Source organism: Arvicanthis niloticus, chromosome 13, assembly GCF_011762505.2.
Source record: "Arvicanthis niloticus isolate mArvNil1 chromosome 13, mArvNil1.pat.X, whole genome shotgun sequence".
NCBI classification, from domain to species: domain Eukaryota; kingdom Metazoa; phylum Chordata; class Mammalia; order Rodentia; family Muridae; genus Arvicanthis; species Arvicanthis niloticus.
This window is the reverse complement of record NC_047670.1, coordinates 77658553-77680579: the sequence shown is the minus strand read 5'-3', so window position 1 is coordinate 77680579 and position 22027 is coordinate 77658553. Positions and strand designations below refer to the sequence as shown.

The window sequence follows — 22027 nt, the reverse complement described above, 5'->3', positions numbered from 1 at the left end:
AGAATTTTCTACTTAAAAAGATTTCCTACTTAAAAAACAATTAAAAAAAAATTTAGTGTGCGAACATAGCTTATGGTAGAGTACTCACCTCTCAGGCAAAAATCTCTGGGTTCAATGCCCAGAACAGGGAAAAAGAACAGGGGTATTAAGCACAGAAAAAAAAACTGTTGAAATAATCTGTATGTGGATATAATTGTGCAGCCACACCAATGGCATCTGGAAACAAGCACGAAGGCACACAGAAAGCTGAACCATGTGACACAGACACACACATGTTGCCCCTGGCTCACAGTCAATACCCCTTCCTCCTCACAAAATTAAATTTTAGAAATACTTAATGGGTATTTATATAGCTTAAAACAGAAAGCAAGCTCTGTCATCAATTAGTTTGCACTCAAATAGAAGATACGCCAAATATGCAAATAGCTGTTAGATGGCATGCTATCTATGATGTTGCCAAGGGAAAACAAAGAACATTTGGAATCTTGGAGAGTCACGGAATCAGCACACATACACATACAAATTGATCACAAGAGACTCAGAAATAAACATGAGAGATGTTTCCACTGGTGAAGTGTTTGCCATGAAAGCATGAGGATCTCAGTTCAGTCACCAGAACCCATGAAAAAAAGAAGACATGCACAGAGGCATGCACTTGTAATTCCAACACTCAGGAGGCAAAGGCTTTCAGATTCCTGAACTCACTGGTCAGTCAGCCTTGCCTAATACATGAGCCTCAGGCCAGTGAGAGACTCTGTCTCATCAGAACAAGGTGAAAAGCCTCTGAAGAACAGGACCTGAGATTATCCTCTGGCCTTCAGACTCATATATGCTAACATGCATGAGCACACACACACACACATGTGAATTAGAGCGGATGGCCTGAATCAGGTGATGACTGACAGGGAGGAACTGGGCTTTTTGTTCAAAAAAGGGAAGGCTGTCATCGAGTTGTTCTGAAATGACTCGCACATACGCATGAAGGGGTTTTGAAATGCAGTGTCTCATGAGTGCTAGCTCACCACACACACACATAGTCATTGGTCATCATCCCTCCCCCAACGTTTCTCTTGCCTTAGGACCCAGCAGGCCCGGCTCATCATTTAACACAGTCTCCAACTCCTTCACAGCTGTCCTCAGAAACTGCCGGCGTTGACAGTGAAACTGTCCACTGAGGAAGGAAAGTGTAGAGAAATATTGCCTTTCCCTCCCTCACAAGTTCCCCAGAAGTAGTGCAGAAGACAGAGGCACTTGGGGGGGAGGGGGCGAGGGGGAGGAGTGTGAGGCAGAAGGAAGGCTCAGCGCTAAACTCAGACTCAGAGAGAAGATACAAACATCTGTGGGGCTGCAGGAAGTCCCTGGGATGAGCCCAGTCTATATAGAGATTCCTATCCCAGCCCCTCCAGGCCCACATCCCACCTTTACCTGTTTGTAATGGCATGTTCCTTGCTCTCCTTGATATCTGCCACTCGCTTACTGTACCTGAGGATTGACAGACCAAGCACAGTAGGGTGTCATGCTATCTGTTGGTTAAGTACAGGCACCCTAACTAGCAGGGTTCTCACCCATTCTTCTCACACTATGCAAACAAGGCCATCCTGCTCTATGTAAGCTGCATTCTCAAAAGACAATCACTACAGGAGCCAAGCCAGGTTACCATAATGCATGCCTGTCATCACAGCACTCAGGAGGCAGAGCAGGAGGATCGTGAGTTAAAGGCCAACCAGGGAGACATCCAGAGAATCTATCAAAAGACAAGGAAAATAAAGGGGTTTCGGAGAAGAAAAAAGGAGAAACATAAAGAAAGGGGGGAAAAGAGAAGAGACAAAGAAAAAGGAAAGGAAACAGTACACTACTGTGGGAAGGTCATGACTTGCAGTGCTCAGTTGGCTCTGATGATGAAGGTCAGGTCCTTCTCACACTGGATAGTACTGGATACTTTCCAATCAACTACTCTTCCAGATTTGATTGGGATGAGGAAGGGAATGACAAACAACCACCTCCCCACTCCCACCCCTGCTTACTACAGGACCTATCTCCCTACCCACCCACTCTTCCCAGTGTTTAGCTCACCAGTTATCTATCACTTTTTATCCCTCCCTCTCTGCAGGTTTATTGCCTCTCTCAACAAACAATTCGGACTTCCGGAGATCCTCACTTGATCCAGAGCTCCACCCATTCTCCCCACACCAGCAGCTCCTCCAAAGATACACTCCTTTTCCCTCCTCACCTCTCACTGACCCTTCCTGTCTCATAAGGCCTTCAACACTGCACAATCCATTCCTCTGAGGTCAATGTGAACTCTTGAATCACCAAATTAAATAACCTTTTTTATTACTGTGGTTCATCTGCAGTGTTTGATCCTATCTTTTTGCTAATAGAGACCTGCCCCCAGAACCCCACACTAAGTGGCCTCTGCTCCTGCTCCTGCTGTCTTCATTCATTCTGTCAGCTGCTGTCATCCACGGCACTAGAGAGATTCTGTAACCTCTCATTTCCCTTCTCCAAGCCTCTCCTTTACTGAACTTAGCATAAAAATTAAAAACACTTAGAGGTGAAAACTATCTTAATTAAATCAGGATTCAACTCTATAGCACCGCTAATGGATAATTATTTCAACTTCCATCCAGTACAGGAGACAGACACAAGATTAAGAGTAAAAAAAAAAAAAAAGCTAGAATTATTTCATATTACTACCTCTCATTAACTGAGGGACTGAGCCCCTGTCTTTTCATTTACATATATACAAACATACATACATGTATGATGTATTATATGTATGTACTATATATAAATAAATAAATAAAGTATACCTAAGTTATTGTAAAGATCAAATCACATCATTTATGTCAAAGAACTTCTTGAACTATAAATTACACATATTGGCTGCTGTCCTTACTGTTAGGAGCTTCTCATAACACTAGAGAACTTCATACATACACATCGCTATTTCCTGTGACCTATGTTTTAAAGATGCAATTCTCTCAACCCTGGAAATGAATTCTTACTACATTCTTGTTTCTTTGTTCTTTTATTTTGTTCTTTTAAATGCTTCTTTTTTTCTTCTTAGCATTTTTTTTAAAAAATCTATATATTTATTTGTGAAGTTGGAGTGTGCATGTGCCTCACACATAGAGGTCAGAGGACAATATTTAAGAGAAGGTTTTCTCCTTGCACCCTGTAGTTTCCAAGGATGGAACTCAGGTTGTCAGGCCTGGTGACAAGTGCCTTCACCTGTTTCAGCCCTTGGCAATTTTTTTAAAGAAATAATACTACTCAGTTATTGAGGAACTAGTATTCTCCTTACTGTGTTTTGTTTTTGTTTTAGAGGAGGGTGTTGTTTTGTTTCTTTTCAGTGCAGAGGACGACACTGCAGGGTCTTGCACATGTTAGTAAACATTCTGCCTCTAAGCCATAGTTCTACCCTTAATATATCGTGAATAAGACAATCAGAAGGGGGCAAAATTTGGTAAAAATCTATTATTAAAATATAGGCTGGATGATATATAGGCTAGGGATTAGCTCAGCGGTGCTATAGCCTAACACATACAGAGCCCTGGGTTTGATCCCTAGCTTGGGGGTCAGAGGAGAGTAAGAAAATTTGAAGTGCATCATCCTCCACATCTGAGAACTTATGTTACAAAAACATTTGAATATGTTCACAAAAAATACGTTAATAAATATTCTCTAAAGCATTGTTTAACTTGGGAGGCTGAAGCAGGGAATCTCCCTGTGTTTGAGGCCAGCCTAATCTGTACAGCAAGTTCCAGAATAGCCAGCACTACATAGAAAGACACTAACTCAAAAAAATTGTTTAAAATTATCTTTTCAAATGAAAACAGTTCAATTGTCCATCACCAGCAAATTAAAGCATGCACAAGTCTACTGTTCAAGCTTGGTGACCTCTGATCCATCCTGGAGCACAGGTAAAGGTAGCAGGAGAAAGTAGACTCCACAAAGCTGTCTTCTGACTTCCATTGTGCGAACCCCTACATACACACACACACACACACACACACACACACACATCATATGCACACACACACATATGCACACGGGCATACATCATATACACATACACACATCATATACATATACACACACAAATATCCACACATAATTATAGGCACACATACATCAGGTACACATACATTATATGCAAATAAACACAAAACTATATTTAATTTTTAAAAATTATAGAAAATTCACACCCTATATGGCACATCTTTAATTCCAGGATTTAGGAGGCAAAGGCAGGTAGATTTCTGTCTGTTCAATATCAGACTAGTCTACATAGGGAGTTTCAGACCCACCAGAGATGAATCTCTGGTTGATCTTTGAGGTAGTGAGATCCTACCTCAAAAAGTATGTGGAGGGGAGATAAATAATGTTATAAACACAATGAATTGTTCAGTTGCTTTTACTTATTTTTATGTTTTGGGGTGTCCTAACCACATGTACATCTGTATTCTGAATGTGTGTGTGTTACCCAAGGAGACCAGAAAATGAGTCAGAGACCATGAAACTGGAGTTACAGATGGTTTTGAGCTACCATATAGGTTCTGAGAATTAAACCCGGGCTCTCTGGAAGAGCAGCCAGTGCTCTTAATCACTGAGCCATCTCTCCAACCCCTAAATTATTAAAGAAGAAGAAGAAGAAGAAGAAGAAGAAGAAGAAGAAGAAGAAGAAGAAGAAGAAGAAGAAGAAGAAGAAGAAGAAGAAGAAGAAAAAGCCTCAGCCAGGTGTCATGGTTCATGCTTGAATCCTAGCATTCAGAAACCAAGACAGGAAGATTGCAACAAGTTTGAGTCTAGCCTGAGCTACAAAGCCACACCTGTCACAAACAAACAACAAAAAAGAGAAAATGTTTCTATAAACTGATATTTAAAGATATCTGAGATATAGTAATAAATAAATCTGAGGATATAATGTAGACTGTAGAACCAATGCTTTTCTATAACTTTCTTACATAAGGTTGAAAACACGTGCATACTTCTCTATATGCACCCTCGTATATGTGTGTGTGTGTGTGTGTGTGTGTGTCCGCGCACGAGCCCACAAGTGCATGTAAACCTGGGTAGTCTGATCTCTCTCTCTCAATTCCATACCTTCCTCCTTCTTCTTGGAACTTGATTCTACCTTCAGAATGACTATCTCCCGTTTACTTCTAAGCCTGTCAAAATCAGCTTTCAACCTCACCACTCACAGGACACAAAGGTGACCTCTGTAGCCAAAGCCAATGAACTTCTCCAACCCTAGTTTTGTTTGTTCTTGTCACATTGCCTAGCATATGCTAAGAGTCCTTCCTTCTTACCATGCTTTCTTCCACTGGCTTGGCTTTTCTCCTCAAAGTTTGTCATGGGTTTTCCCACCTTTGACTGGCCCTTAACTATCAATGTTCTCAAAACATTGGTCCCTGCTCTTCTTAAACAATCACACAAATTCTTGGGGCTTTGATTAGCATACCGACAGTTGTCATCCTGTGCAGGTAGCATGTCTAGTTACTGAGTCACACAGTTAGGAGGACTGACATACCTAGCCTGTATGCCTTACAGACATTTCCAGTTCAGTTTGTTCAAAAACTAAATCCACAGGACTCAGCAGTTAAGAGCACTTGCTGCTCTTGCAAAGGATCTGGTTTGGGGTTCTACCCCCAACACGGATGCTCACAACCAACTCCAACTCCAGTTCCAGAGGATCCAACACTATCTTCTGGCCTCCATGGGCACTGCACACACATGGTACACAGGAACATATGCAACAAAACATTCATACAAACAAAATAAAAATAAACTAAAAGTCTAAAATTAAGAAATCACAGTCTTTCCCCACATTTACTGTAGCTCTCATGCCTCTACCCTAAGGAATACCAGATGCCATTCCAGAGATCTTGACATCCTCAATTTTTCCTAATTTACTAAATTAATCCCTGCCTCTAGCTTTGCCCATCTAATCTTTTTCCCCTGGAGCAGTAATCTTCTCTAAAATGCAAATCTGATCCTTTCAACTGCCTCGTTTGAATTCATTCAATGACTCCTGATCCTCTTGAGCACAAATTCAAACTCTAAGGCAGAGCTTATGATATTCCAATTCACTGCTCAAAAACCAGCTTTCACGGCCCTGCCTTTGTAGCCCAAGCTGTCCAACTTGAACCTCTGAGCATCTGTTCTTTTGTCTCAAAAGTTATGAACTTCAAGGTAAGTGTGGTGGCAAACACCTTTTAACCCCAGCATTCAGGAGGCATGAGTTTGAGGTTAACCTGGTCTACACAGTGAGTTCCAGCACATCCAGTGCTACAAAGAACGCGCCCCCCCCCCCATCTTCAAAATTGAGAGAGAAGGGGGGGTTGAGGGTAGAGGAGAGCTGAGGGTTTTTGCTAAAACTGTTTAACTCATGTCTGCCTATCTCCCATTTTTTTAGAGCCTGAAAAGCCAATGCAAATACCTTTAATGCCCTTCCTGCTTACACAACACTTTGTGTTTCAACCCCCTACTCAATCATAACAGTTTACCTGTTTTCCAACAATTTGTAAATTTTCTTTTTCTTTTTCTTTTTCTTTTTTTTTCTTTTTTCTTTTTTTTTTTTTTTTTTTTTTTTTTTTTTTTTGGTTTTGGTTTTTTCGAGACAGGGTTTCTCTGTGTAGCCCTGGCTGTCTTGGAACTAACTCTGTAGACCAGGCTGGCCTTGAACTCAGAAATCCTCCTGCCTCTGCCTCCCAAGTGCTGGGATTAAAGGCGTGCGCCACCACACACACACACACACACACACACACACACACACACACACACACCCTGCGTAAATTTTCTTTTTTAAGCTCAAGAACCAAGACAGGCAAGTGGTAATTCTCAGAAGCTACAGAGAGGAAAGACAATAAGAGGAAGAGAAAAAGCCACACCATTTGAATTAGAACAGAAATCAGACACATAGTAGACAAGCAACCTCAAAGCAAAAAGTAGTAAGAGTAAACTTCAGGGAAAGACTAAGGAAGCCCAAAATGTTAGGGAAAGCACAGTTAAAATGGAAAAGAAAAGGTTATGCTTTTCTGAGTAATTCAGTATCTGCTACTTCTTATTTTAATAAGGTTTCACACTGTAGCCCACATTGATCCTCCTGCCTTAGATGCTATGCTGAGTCCTGGGATTACCAAACTCAGTTTGATACATTTTTTAAAAAAAATCAAGTGCATGATACAATGTAACAGATCTTTTCCCACATATTTTGCATACATCAGAACAATATGAGGTCATAGAGAGATACATTTTCATACATTTTCATTTTTGTTTGGTTTGGTGTTTTGTTTGTACCTACTTAATTTTGTTTTGGTTTTTGAGATAGGATCTCATGAGGCCCAGACTGGCCTGGAACTCACTGTGGAACAAGCTAAGGCTGACTTTGAACTCCTGGTCCTCCTGCCTCCACCTCCCTGAGTGCTGGGATTATAATGGTACGCCACCACAATCAGAAGGGAGGTACTACTTTATCCATATTTTACAGATAAGGAAATTGATCCAATGGCATGGAGAAGTTAGGTAACCTACCCAGAATCACAAAGCTAATAAGTGGCTCAGCTTGAATAAAAACTAGGCAGTCTGGCCTCACAATAACTTAATAATCTCTCTTTCCCTAAAATCTAGTGAGGCACCAACAAAGAGTAGATGTCTGGTAAATACTTCAAAGTTAGAATTAATCCCTACCACTGATACTTTGAGGAAAGAGATATTGATGAGCTATAACTCCCAAAAGATCAGCTCACCCTTTTAAACCACTGAACAGGTCCTCGGTGACCTTGTGCACCTGCAGCACATCTTCCCGGATGAGGGTGATGTACAGGGAACCCTCCAGACACAGCTTCCACAGCTTTTGGCACTGGCTGTTGGAGTTGAGGCACCCATGGCAAAGAAGAAACCCAACTGTAAATGGGTAAGAACAAGAGAAGGCTTTTAGGCAGTGTACTCCTGGGAATGCTGCCATGCCCTTTCCCAGCTGCTCCTATAACTCACTTATGATCCATCGCTCCATCACTTCCACTGACAGATATTCACAGGCCATCTATAAGAAGACAGGCAGAGAGGGTCAAGGCTTAGGACTTCTAAAGAAAGGACAGAGCCAGCGAGATGACTCAACAGGTAAAGAAACCTGCTTCCAACCTGAGTTTAATATCCAGAACCCACATGGTAAAGGGGCAGAAACTAACCCCTAAAAGTTGTCCTCTGATTCCTGTACTTGGGCTCATCAACATTCAATACAAAATAAATAAATAAACGTGTAATAAAAAATTAAATTAAAAAACAGAGCATGCACAAGGCCCAGATAAAAATCTCTAGCACTAAAAACAAACAAAAATAACATTTCACACCTAGCATGCACAAGGCCCAGGTAAAAATCTCTAGCACTAAAAACAAACAAAAATAACATTTCTTTTACTAGACTGGATTAAGACACTTTGATGAGACACAGCTAGGAAAGCTACCATGAAAGAAATGAGGCACTGGAAGAGAACTAAGAAGCAAAGGCCATAGCTGAGGAAAAAAAAACAAGGTTGGGCTGGAAGTAAGAGCAAATAAATATATAACATAACACCTCATCAACACTGAGATACTTTCAAAAAGTTTCAACCCAAAATCTCATAATTTCTTTCTCCATTGTGTTCTTTAATCACATTTGAAGTGTGAACATTCATTTGGAACTTATTAATGACCTCTGTGTACACATCCATGTATGTATACATTCCTGTGTGTACATGTTCATACATATTTATGTAGAAACTAGAGCTGGACATCACCTGTATTCCTCAATCACTCTCCACTTTTTATTTCTGAGACAGAGTCTCTCACTGAACCCAGAGCTCATGGCTAATTGGTTTAGCTCCAAAGTTATGTATGCCTGTCTTTACTCTCTGGTGCTATTTACAGACACGTGACACTATGTCCAGCTTTTATACAATTGCTAGGAATCTGAACTCAGGTCTTCACAACTGCATAGCAATCACCCCTATACCTCACCTCTCCCCCATATACTTATATTATTTTGGATCTTTTGAGACAAGTTCTTGCTATACAGTCTTGGCTGGGCCCAAATGTGTGGCAATTCTCTCATTTCTGACTGCCAAGTTCTGAAATAACAGGAATGTACCGCCATGCTCTGCCACCCATGACACGTCTTCATTTCAGGACTATAAATTCTTCAAGGGAAAATGTCAATCCCATCATGTCTGAATATCAACATTTATTAGTTAACTGACTCCTAATGTAAATTCCTATATATGGCTAATGACTCCATTCTTTTTTTGTTTGGGGTTTTGAATCTTAATGACTCCATTTCTTTTTTTGTTTGGGTTTTGAATCAGAGTCTTACCATAGCCTTGGCTGGCCTCATACTTGCTACATAAGCAGGACTGGCTGTGGACACCTAACAGTCCTCTTGCCTCAGTCTTCCAAGTGAAAAGGTCATAAGCATACATGCTACCACACCCTACTGACTTGGTTTTATCCCTTTGTTAATTCAGGTACAAACTAACCCTGGTCCAATCAGAAGCTCAACCTAGAGGCAGGCCCTAGGCAGAGAAGAATGCTAAAGCAACCTGAGGGCTGATGTTTCCCAAAAGAAGCACCTTCCAGAGAGAAGACCTTGGCAGAGAATATCTCTCCTAACAGAAGGAAAGGTGAACTCACTGTGTCTGAATTAGCAGGGTTAATCATGGCCGGAGGGCTGCTGATGAGGCTTAGAAGCTGGGCACTACGCCACTGCTCAGCTCCCTGGTTCCTCCGAACAAAGAGGAAGTGCAGAGAGAGCAGGGCTCCACTCACAGCCTGTGGGAAAAGGCAAAAAAATCCTAATGTCAGAGATGAATATGAATGCTTCTGCTTGAATGATTCTCCTCTCTCTCTCTCTCTCTCTCTCTCTCTCTCTCTCTCTCTCTCTCTCAGGGAGCTCACCTTTGTGTGAGGTCCAAATTCTTCTGTCAGCTTCTTCAGAGGATGGTCATACTCTAGTACCATCTGGCCCAGGCGAGCAAAACTAGGGTCACTGGAGGGAAGCAGAAGAGGGAGGAGTTATGGATCATTCCACACATAGGTTATGTCAAGGATAACGCATATGTGTACATAGGCTGGCATTCCCTACCCCCTACAAAGACAGGTATGTTAACCTATGAATTACATACACTGATGCCCAACTGTAGACATACAGAGCTATGGTTAGAAATAGCCACACTTAGACAGGTCCATGGTAGTTTCTTCCTTGTTAAGCTCCCCAGACAGGGATGGATGCATAATAGCTACTCTATACCTTTGATATTTGCATATCAAATATGCCTGCACCTATATCTCTGACAATCCCAAAGTTTATCTATTAGCTAAAGCTTATGCCAAGACATCCATGTAGACATGGTTGGTTGAGAATGCCCATCACATAGGACACCATGCTATGTCTCACTCGCATCTTCCCAGTCTTCATTTCTCACTCTTTAAATACTCACATTGCATTAATGAATGGAAGACAGAATTACATATAATCCAACATCTATTTCTTTTTGGCTTCCAATTATCCTTAATGTGTATTATCTTACATTTTTACCTCTAGTGGCTTAACCTTACTGGTATTAGTTCTAAATACTAAAAAGAATTGTCTTTGCCTTTTATAATAACCTGAAAAGCAAAGTGGAAGCCAGTCCTGGATTATAAATAGGTCAAAGATAATACTGAATGGATAATCTACTGGAAGAGATTCAATAGTTAACTAGATGTGAAAGTGTATTTTATTTTGCCTAGGATACCACATGAATTATAGACTCTCCTATGAGAATCAAGTTCCTTTGTCTCCATATACTCCTTGCAGCACAGGTGAGGTTCTTAACCTCCTCCTAACTCACCTGTGCCCATGCAGCATCTCATGGGCACAGTTGTACATGCCAATGAGTATCCTGCGGTCCTCAATCCGTGACAGGAGTAAAATGACTGAGGTGTAAGTCACAATCAAGTCCAGGTAGCTCCGAGTGAAGTCAAAGTTGAGATTCTACAAGGAAAATACATAGGAATCCCAAGATTGATGTGGCCAATTAATCTGGACCACTCCCAACTTCTCCAACCGTTACAGTTCTAAACAGACCCAATGTCTACTAAAAGTAGGAACCAACAGTATTAGTTTTCAGAAGAAATTTTGAAAAAAGGTCAGGAGCTAAATATGAGCTCAAGATGCAGGAGAGCCTAGTACATTGACACTAGCCTCTGACACTAGTCACTGATCACAGCTACCCAGGGGACTGAGGCAGGAAAATTACAAGCTCAAGGCCAGCTCAGACTACAGAGTAAGTTTAAGGCAAGCTTGGACAACTTAGTGAGATCCTGTCACAAAATAAAAAAGTTTAGACAGGCATGGTATCACACACCCTTAAATCCAGTACTCGGGAGGCAGAGGCAGGTGGATTTCTGAGTTAGAGGCCAGACTGGTCTACAGAGCAAGTTCCAGGACAGCCAGGGTTATATAGATAAACTGTCTTGCAAAACCAACAGAAGAAGGAAGGAGGGAGGAATGTGAAACAGAAAGAGAGGGGGTGTTAATTTTACAACTAGGAATCTAAGTCAGTAGTAGAGCTCTTACCTAGAATACAGGAGGCCCTAGTTTCAAAGCCCAGTGCCAAAAAAAAAAAAAAAAAAAAAAAAATACAAAGAAGCTAGGGAATAAAGTACTATTGGAGGATTAAAGGATATGAAATAAAAATACTTCTGTGTAATTTTGTGTTATTTAAATAACATTGATGATCTGCTTGCCCTTTAACAGCATTTAACGTTAGCACATTTTTTTAAAAAAGAATTACAGTACCTAGGTGGGTAAAAAGCACTTGTTGCTAAGCCTGACTAACCTAAGTCTGACCTCTGGAACCCACATGGTAGAAAGAGAAAACTCATCCACGAGTTGTCCTCTAACTTCCACACATGTGCTATAGCACATGAATACACACACCACACCACCCACATACACACAATAAATAAATACATATTTTAATTAACAATAAGAGAACTGTAGCCCTGAGAAGGAACAAATGAAACAGTCATTTGTCCAACCCTGCCCCATTCTCCCTTTCCTCAGTTTACACCTGTACTTTTCCTTAATTCTCTTCTAGTACAGAAAAACATTACAAAGGCTCTTACGATATCAAAATGACACTGGCAGGCATCGATGGTGTTGAGAAGTTCATATACATGATCCTGCGAATAGAAGTGAAGAAGAAAATGAGTAAGAAGAAAGTAATGTGAGCTACCAAGCTGTGGAATGAAGTAGCTTCTTCCCCAGAGGTTCTGGGGATCACCTTAAGGTTTTGTTCAAAAGAGGAAGACATTCCTTCTCACAAACATCAGTGGCCCCTGTTAGACTACCTGCTGGTGCCACAGGCCACAGGCTCAAGGCATTGATGTTCATGTACATAACCTGACTTACAGTCCCTGAGCCCCATTTCCCCACAAGGTGATATAAAACAACTTTTTAAAGTTTGGCATTAAAAAAATAAAATAAAATTGACACTCTTTTCTAAAGAACAAAAGAAGACTTTGAAAGTTCTCCATGCAAAGCCGTGATAGTGTTTAGAATACAGAAATGCTAATTATACTAATTTGATTACAATACACTATGTACATATATCAAATGATTATACTATATCCCAGACATGTGCATAATGCACACCAATTATTTAAAAATTGGAAATCTCAAAAACATAAAATGTATTCTTACCATCTGTTCCAGTGAAATGAAAAACACATCCCTGTAAAGATTTGTACTTGACTTATACAAACTAGCTCAAATCCAGAAGCAAGCCACCAACCAGGATATAAATAATTCTATTGTATCCATACAGTAGAATGGTCCTCAGCAAAAATAAGTAGTAAATCATTATTGTATGACACAATATAGATGAATTTCAAAACACAAGATAATACATGCTGATCAGATTCCATTTACCTGAATCTTTAGAAAATAGACATCATTCTAGACACCAGCTTAACAGTTGCCTGGGACCCCCTGGTGCAGGATAACTGACAATTCTGTTGGTCCTCAACTTCCAACTTGTTAGGGACTGCCTCTTGGCTTTTTGTGTTTATATTTGTTTGTTTGTTTGTTTGTTTGTTGTGGGGTTTTGTTTTGTTGTTGATGTTTTTGAAACAAAAATCTTACCACATAGCCTCTACTAGTCTGAAACTCAATATGTAAATCAGGCTGGTTTCAAACTTACAGAGATCTGTCTGTGCTAGAATTAAAGGCATAAACCCCACACCTGGCTGGGACCACCTCTCATTTGCTGCTGTATACACCAAGCTTCCAGGCATTGTCCTGACTCTGTCTCCAACTCACCATAGGAATACCAGGATCAAAGACACACTATGGTATATATGGGCTTTACTTGGGTTCTGGGGATCTGAACTTAGGTCCTCATACTTTTATGGTAAGCAATTTACCCACTAAGTCATCCTCCCTCCCCTATTGAAAATAAATTATGTGTATATGTGTGTGCCTGAGTATATATATCACACCATGTGTGTGCAGGTGCCTGTGAAGGTCAGAAAGAATGTTGAATCTGGCTGGGCAGTGGTGGCACACGCCTTTGATCCCAGCACTTGGGAGGCAGAAGCAGGTGGATTTCTGAGTCTGAGGCCAGCCTGATCTACAGAGTGAGTTCCAGGACAGCCAGAGCTACACAGAGAAACCCTGTCTCAAAAAACCAAAAATAAATAAATAAATAAATAAATAAATAAATAAATAAATAATGTTGAATCCCTGAAACTGAAGTTATAAATACTGGGAACCAAACCCAGGTCCTCTGAAAGAGCAGCAAGTGCTCTTAACCACTGATCCATCTCTCTAGCCCTTTCCATCTCCAGTTTTTAAAAACACTCATAATCCCACCATTCAGAATATACCATTCTGTATATGCATATTTATCTATGTAAATATACATTTTAAAGACCAATTACATCTTAAGATGTACTGTAGTTTTCTCTTATCATTAAACAATATGTAAAGAATGTTTTTGCATGTCAACTAATGCAAATATATGTTATCATATTTAACAACTGCATAATATTTATTTACTTATTGTGAGCTTTTAGCTGAATATTTTTATTGGCTATATCAATTATCACACTGACACTATTATAAACAATACATCAGAGTAGATTCTTATACATGTATCACTGCACTTCTGTTTCCTTAAGACAAGTTGTAGACGCATAATTATTCCATTAATTTTTCAATTATGAACGGCATCATCAATTTGCATATTAGAATGCTGTATGAAATGATTTTTAATGTTTCCTTAACTTCCAAAAAGCAGTAACAAAATGTCACTTATTCACTATAGCTACTAAGAGCTTTGAACAACAAGACAAATCCAAACTGAACATATTCTGAACAACTTTCTTGGAATCTTCCAAAGGTCAGGTCATAAAAGACAAAGACAAGAATTATTATAACAAGAAAATGCAAATATGGGCTCTGTATTAGCCAATAATAGAATATTACATTCCCTCAGCATGATAATTGTACTAGAATTACATAAGAAAATATTCCTGTTCTTAACAGATGCATACTAAAATATTTTGGGAAAGGAATGTCATGATGTCTGCAAATAAGGAAAATGGTTTAGAGGAAAAGTAAGTGACAAGCAATATGGCAAATTATTGACAATTACAAGATCCAGAAAAAAAAAAGCAGCATTTATTATGCAAGTTGACTATCCCTGAACCAAAATGTTTAGGAACAAAAGTGTCTCATGTCTTGGATAGTTCAAATATTGAAATGTTTATGTGTATATATAAAATATCTTGGGGATGGAAAACAAATCTAAACACAAAATTCATGTATGTTTTATGAACATCTCATGAACATAGCTTGTGTGGATTTAAATGAGATTATCATTAAAGATGTGATCTCTCAGTTTCCTGGTTCTTCCCTGCAACGCCACACCTCCTTTGTTCTAGAGAATTCTCCCTCTAGAACAATATCTTCTATACATCCCCCCAGTCAGAGTGTCTTCTCATACATCAGAAAAGTAACAAATACATGACTTTAAGATAATTTTATGCAATTTTTGTAGTCTTGTACGTTGACTGTAACTGGTCACATAGGTCACACTTACAGCAGTCATATCAACACTCAAGAAGTTTCAGATTTTAGAGTATTCCAGAGTTCAAAACTTCAGATTAGAGATAAGCAACCAGTACTACCTTTACTTTTTGTAGTGTGAGAGGGCAGTTCACACAGGTTCTTACTATGTAAACCAGGCTGACCTCAGACTCAAAAGACCTGTCTGCCTCTGCTTCTCAAGTGTTGGGTTTAAGGGTGTGTAGCATCATGTCAGATTTACATTGGGAAATTTTTACTATATTTAAAATAAAATATGGGAGGAAATACTAATGCTAATAGTGGCCTATATAGAAACCTCCTATCACTCAACAACAAAAATTAAACAGAACTGGTTCAAAAATGTACAAAGAAGTTGAAGGAGGTATTTCTCCAAAAATATATATAAAAGTCCAATTAAAAAAATAAAAGATACTCTGTATCAACAATTAGCAGGACATAAATTACAATAACAATGAGGCAAGTGTATGGCTGAGTGGTAGAATTTTGCATGGTATTTGTGAGATCTTAGGTTTAATACTCACTCTGAAAAACAAAAAACAACAGTTATTAATCAGAATATTGATAAATTGTATCCCTTGTGTACTATTAGTAGTCAATTAAATGGTACAGCCACTACAGAAGAAGGAGGAAGAGGAAGAAGATGAGGGGGAGAAGGAGGAGGAGGATGAGGAAGAGGAGAAGGGGGAAGAGGGGGAGAGGAGGAGGAAGGGGGGAGGAGGAAGAAGAGAAGAAGACAAGATAGTCACCAACTCCTCCTGAAGTTGTCCTCTGACTCCATGCACAGGACATGACTCATGCACACTCACATTCACACACACCATACACACATGACAATAATAAATGAATTCTAAAAAAATTACCCATAATCTAATAGTTCCTCTTATGCATATATCAAAAAAGAATTAAAATCAAGATCTGAAAAGCAGCTGAACACCAAGATCATTGCACTAGTCACAACAGCTAAAACATGGAGGCAACCCAAGTGTTCACTCACTAATGAAAAACTAGTGAAGCAAAGTAGAGTATAACCACAGAATGGAATGTTGTTTAGCTTCTAAAGGAGGAAATTCTCCAATATTCTAACACATGGATAAACCTTAGCATATCCTACTAAGTTATACAGGTCAATCACAAAAATACAAAAGGTACCACTTATACAAAACAGCATACTTAAAATCATACAAATGGAAATAGAATGGTCACCAAGGGCCACAGGAGAAGAAGAATGAGAAACTGTTGTTTAAAGGGTGGAAAACGTCAGTTTTACAACATGAAAAGACAAGACTGCATCATGAATACATTTAATATCACTGAACCATATACTTAAAATGGTTAGGACAGTAAATTTTATGGTATGTATACTACAATAAAAACTGAAAAGGAGACCAGGGAAGCGGCTCAACAAGGTGGAAACAGAAAACCAAGTCTTGAAGTTTGTTCTCTGACCTTCATGCATATGCCATGACACATACACATTCACACTCATGAGCACACATACCACACACACCATTTACACCTGTGGGTAAATGCATTAGCCTCACAAGTCTGTTGATCCAACCTCTATTCCTTGAACCCACAGATGTAGTGGCACATGTCTGTAATCCCAGCACTCCAACAGCAAGATAGGAGGCAGACACAGCAGACTTTATGGAACGTTCATGAGCCAGTGAGCTTGGTTTACAAAGCGCAGTAACAGAAATAATAATAGGACCTGCAAGGAGAGAACCAATCTCCAAAAGTTATCCTCTGACCTTCACACACACTTCTTGACATATACATGCCTGCAAGTGCACATACAACACACATAGATAAATACATTTTTTTTAAAAAAAATTTTGAGAAAACTATGACTCAGTAAACTGAAGCCAGCCATAATCCATCACCAAATATATTTAATTTTGGTACGTGTTGTATAATGTCTAAATGTGTTGTATAGTATCTAAATGCTTAGTGTGACTGTATTAATACTATTGATTTACGTTTATATTTTGTTTTGTTGTTTGTTTCTAAAACAGGATTTTGTGTAACCCAGGCTAGCCTAGAACTCAATATGTAGCTGAAGCTGACTTTGAACTTCTGATTCTCTTGCCTTTCCTCCTAGGTGCTGGGACTATAGATTCATGCCACCGACCACATCCACCTTACATATCTCTTGAAGTAATATGGTAAACAGGGTATTTCATATACCATTTATTAACACTTCAACTTAGACATTATTGAATACTAGTGCCTTTCTCCTTTTCTTTCAAGAACCTACAATAAGCAACATTAATAAATACCTACTAAAAAGGATCAACCTCTGAAGCTCATGTTAACCCTGGCTACAGAGGACTCACCCTAAATTCCATGACATCCACAAATGACTGGTAGTAGTTAGTGAGGAATCTAATTATCTCAGCTTTTTCACGATGCACTGGTCCTAAATGTTGCTGAAAGAAACACAAATCAAACAAGACATGTAAAAATGTAAAAAGCAATTGATCCAAGTAACTAAAAACTAGGAGTAATACCCTATCATAGCTTAACCACTGAGCCATCTCAACCAATCATTAGCATGGAAAATTTAATCATTCTTTAATGGATGAACATGCTGGGGAGGGATCAATAGCTCACCAGCATTCTCCAGTCTCTGAACAGAAATTTTCTATCAGGATTGGATGGCCAAATGTGATTCTGACTACAATCAGAAGGCTAACTGAAAGATTTTCAGTTTCATTTCAGTGAAGACATTTACTATGTAAATCAATAGGAAAAGAAGCAGAGTATAAAGATACTGAGTATAGAGAGAGAGATCTAGGGATGACACAGGACAGGAGTACTGTGTTGCAGACAGAAGTACAGGATATGACAGTGGATGCCTAGCATCCAACAGCAAAGAAACATGGTGTAGATATCAAGAGCTACAGTAACAGATGTGCCCGGCAAGGCTGGTAGAGCTGCTTCTTTGTAAGTACCAGTGTTCTCATGAACCTGGCTGTCAAGACTATGCCCCAGCTCACCATGGGAGACTCCCATCTGAGCTTAAAACCCTCAATGCCTGAAGTCCAGAGTCTGAGCCTAGGAAACTAGAGATGGCTATACTTGACAAAGTGGAGAGTCTGCAATAAACTGCCATGCAAGAATAAGGTTACAGAAAGGAGGGAAATGAGCCCAAATTCTCACCGTGCTGTTTCGGACATCTATGTTGGGAAACTTCTTGTTGATGTACTTGAGACATGATTCCATGGACTTCTCCAGTAAGAAAGGTGGTTTGGATTTTGGATCTGAACAGGTCTACATAGACAAAAATGAAATTAAACCACCATACTATGTTTCCATTTAGATACATGCCTTTGGCTACATCATTCACTTCCATTATCTCTCTTAGAAATGGCAGTCTGAGATTTTATTATAAAAGCTTGAGGGTAAGTGAGAAACAAGTTCGTTCCAGACAGTAAACCAACACTCCTAACATGGTGTCTTGTCTCAACAGAGGCTTGGCTCTAACACAGAGAGGAAGCTGCTTCCCCACCCCTTCCCTAAAGCCGGAAGTAGTGAGAAAAGTAGCTGATCACAAGTTGGACTTTATATAAAGCTCAGGGTCCCAAGAGACTTTACAAAGGACATGACAGAAGCCATATTCCTGGTGCTTTACTACAAAATGCACAAAGGTCCCTTCCCACAAGTCCCTTCTTTCTCTTCCTGAACAGTCTCACAATTACCCACCTTTACCCTGTTTCCTACAGATGCCCAGTCCCTGGCTCACCTCTTGGCATCACCTTTACCCAGTTTCATAGTTACTCTTCTAAGCACATACACACAGCATTCACAGCCCCCAAAGTACCTTAGAAAACACCACTTCCTTAAATTTTCCCCCTCTTAAGGAAATAATTACACATACACACGAACACACACACACACAAAAGGTTTTGCCAGAAACACAACCTGAAAGCTCAAAAACTAGAGGAATTGGCAATAAATAAACCCCAAGTTCTAGACCCCCAGACCCTTAATCAAATCACTCACAACACAAATATTCTCCTTCCCACCCCACCCTCAGTCGTAGGGGAAAGATGATGCTCTCAAAAAGGCAAGAATCATACCTAGAAAGGACAAGCCTTAAAAAGAATCCTCCCTCTAGCTCCCCAAACTGTGGGAACCATATCGTCTAAGTGACTGAAAGCCACTTAAAGCAATGGAGAAAAAGAGGGGGCTTGACTATTGGGACTGCAGGCCTCCAAGCTCCTGACATGATTTGCTAGAATAACCTTCTTGCTTACCTTCTTGATGTTGTACATGCGGATGAGAACTCCTTGGCCTCGGTCATTCAGGATCGTGAGTTTCTCTGCTAATTTATGCTGGTAGGCAGAGGTCAAAGACATGATGACCACCGAGAGAGAGGAGCATCCGGATAGGAAGACCCAATTGCCCCAAATATTCTCAGCCTGGCTGGCAACACCCTCTGTGTAGAAGGACTCAGCCTGGTTGTGCACCCGGCTTCCGGTTGCTTCTGTAATTGGCTCATGGAGGATGGCTCACAGGCCTTCAGAGCCCTCTTGTGCTTCCTCTTGCACCCTCAGCAGAGGAGACTTCCTCTTTCTGGTTGTGCAGTACTTTGGTAAGAAGTGGGCGGAAGCTGAGGAAAGGAACAGGTTTTCAAGGCTCCTCCCAATGCAGCACCAACTTTCTGGCCTTCCACCTCCCCAAATGTCTCAGACAAAGCATACACCAAATGAATATCTACTACCAGCCCCATACACTCTACACTTACCCTTTTATATCCCAGTCAAGAATGCCTGTTATTTTCTACTCATCCTTAGGCCCCAGCATCCTTTAGGACCCTGGTCTCTTTCTAACTATTCCATTCAATGACATGTTCCCTATATTTTATGTATAAACATAAAACATAAACATATATTATATACATATGTATATAATATATATGTATTATATACATATGTATATATGTTTATGTTTTATGTTTATATATATGTATATAATAAACACACATACACATGGTCACAAGGGTTGAAAAAGGGTCTTGTAAACCCCAGGCTATATTCAATCCATCTCCTTATGTAATTGAGGATAAGTTTGAACCTCTGACCTCCTACTTCTACCTCCAGAGTGCTGGGATTAGCTTCCTTGTTATATTTTTAAGCATATGCTTTTTCTCTCTCCCACCCACATCACATGCTCCTTCCTAATGATAGGTATGATATCTAATATTGATATTCTTTTTAGTATCTAGTACAGTAATTCTGTGAGCATGATCCAGCAGTAACAGCAGCACTTGGAAACTTGTTAATACTACAAACAATAAAGCAAAATGTTTTAAAAGAAACTTACTAGACATACAAATTCTTTGACTTCACTCAAGAACTACTGAACACAAAATCTTTTTTGAGATTTATTTATTTATTTATCTATTTATATTATGGCATGCAGGTATACATGCAGATAGAGCACTCATACATTAAATAAATAAATAAATAACCTGTTTTGAAAAATCAAAGATATAATACTAATAACTTATTGAAGTATTAAGAGTAAGTTGATAAAAAAAATAAGCCCCATGATGAAGAGCCAAATTAATCAGCAAGAAAATGTAAAGAGAATATCTTACGTTCTGTATAGATTAATCACCTGTCAATCAAAAAGGCAATGGCCAATAGCTTAGGCAAGAAATAAAGGTGGGACATCCGAGAGGAGAAAGGATTCTGGGATAGAGCCAGGTGCAGGAAGATCCAACCAAGAAGATACAAGAAGACGGATGCATAGTACCTGAGCACAGGTAACCAGCACTTGGGAGGCAGAGGCATGTGGATTTCTGAGTTCGAGGCCAGCCTGGTCTACAGAGTGAGTTCCAAGACAGCCAGGGCTACACGAAGAAACCTTGTCTCCAAAAACCAAAAAAAAAAAAAAAAAAAAAAAACTCACTCTGTAGACCAGGCTGGCCTCGAACTCAGAAATCCACATGCCTCTGCCTCCCAAGTGCTGGGATTAAAGGTGTGCGCCACCACTGCCCGGCCAAACTCTTAATGTAGTTCAGTACAATTAGCTGAGCCTTACAATTTATTGTCTGAGTGCCGAGGTTCTGGACTCAGGTAGCTTTAATTTGCATCTCAACTCTATCAGTTACCAGCTGATCCATTTATGTGCCTTTAAATGGGACTATGTACATTGTAATTTGTATCTCATGGGACTATTGCATTACATTGATTAGTTTAAGTGATAACCTAGCTGTTTGCTCCACACCAGATTTTTCAGCATTCTACATGTGTTACCTCAAACAATATTAATAAGGCTACTGAAATATGTGCAAACCTTTAGGCTATTCTCAGTGAGTTTGTTTTCCTCATTTATTAAATGATGGTAATTCTTTATACAAGTACAGAAGTGATTAAATGATTTATTATTATTTAGCTCAGGGCCTGGTATATTGGGTATGGTATACCAAAAATAAACTAAAATTTTAATTTTTGAGTGTGTAGTGAGTTTGTCCTATCACTTTCTATGGAATTCTGTATTTGGCTCCCCATAAAGAAGAGGAGAAGACTGAAAGGTGGGGCTTATTGTGGCAACAGGTAGTCTTTAGGAATTTACTGAGAAGATTATACTGTGGCTTCTTCTGTGAACTTAAAGAACCATTCTAAAAACATTTAATTACCCAAGAGCAAAGCCTAGGAATGGTGGCAGTAACCTAGTAACCTAGTAACTATCAACCAGAATCTCCTGAGAAACTCTTAAAGGCATACTCACCCAGCCTGCATTCTTAAGATTCTGACCCAATAGTTCTGAAGTAGAACTAAAGGATCTGTCACTTTAAAACTTCCTGGTGAATCCCACATGTAGCCAGACTGAGAATCACTTCTCCAAGACCTCACTATGACATCAAAACTTTCCAAACTC

At 39.6% G+C, this 22027-nt stretch overlaps 1 protein-coding gene across 1 annotated transcript in view; it reads right to left on the bottom strand.

Moving 5' to 3' along the window:
• The window catches only part of Nckap1l (NCK associated protein 1 like), a 44664-nt gene extending 25050 nt beyond the window's left edge, over positions 1 to 19614 (bottom strand). The window contains exons 1-11 of the mRNA XM_034516514.3: positions 19396 to 19614; positions 18299 to 18409; positions 17473 to 17565; positions 12151 to 12207; positions 10872 to 11014; positions 9937 to 10027; positions 9673 to 9810; positions 8002 to 8050; positions 7755 to 7911; positions 1426 to 1482; positions 1075 to 1171 (exon numbers count right to left, since the gene is read on the bottom strand). Of these exons, the coding sequence (XP_034372405.1) occupies positions 1075 to 1171; positions 1426 to 1482; positions 7755 to 7911; positions 8002 to 8050; positions 9673 to 9810; positions 9937 to 10027; positions 10872 to 11014; positions 12151 to 12207; positions 17473 to 17565; positions 18299 to 18409; positions 19396 to 19497 (1095 nt within the window). The 5' untranslated portion in view covers positions 19498 to 19614. The remainder of the gene's footprint in view (positions 1 to 1074; positions 1172 to 1425; positions 1483 to 7754; positions 7912 to 8001; positions 8051 to 9672; positions 9811 to 9936; positions 10028 to 10871; positions 11015 to 12150; positions 12208 to 17472; positions 17566 to 18298; positions 18410 to 19395) is intronic.
• Positions 19615 to 22027: the final 2413 nt, after the last annotated feature.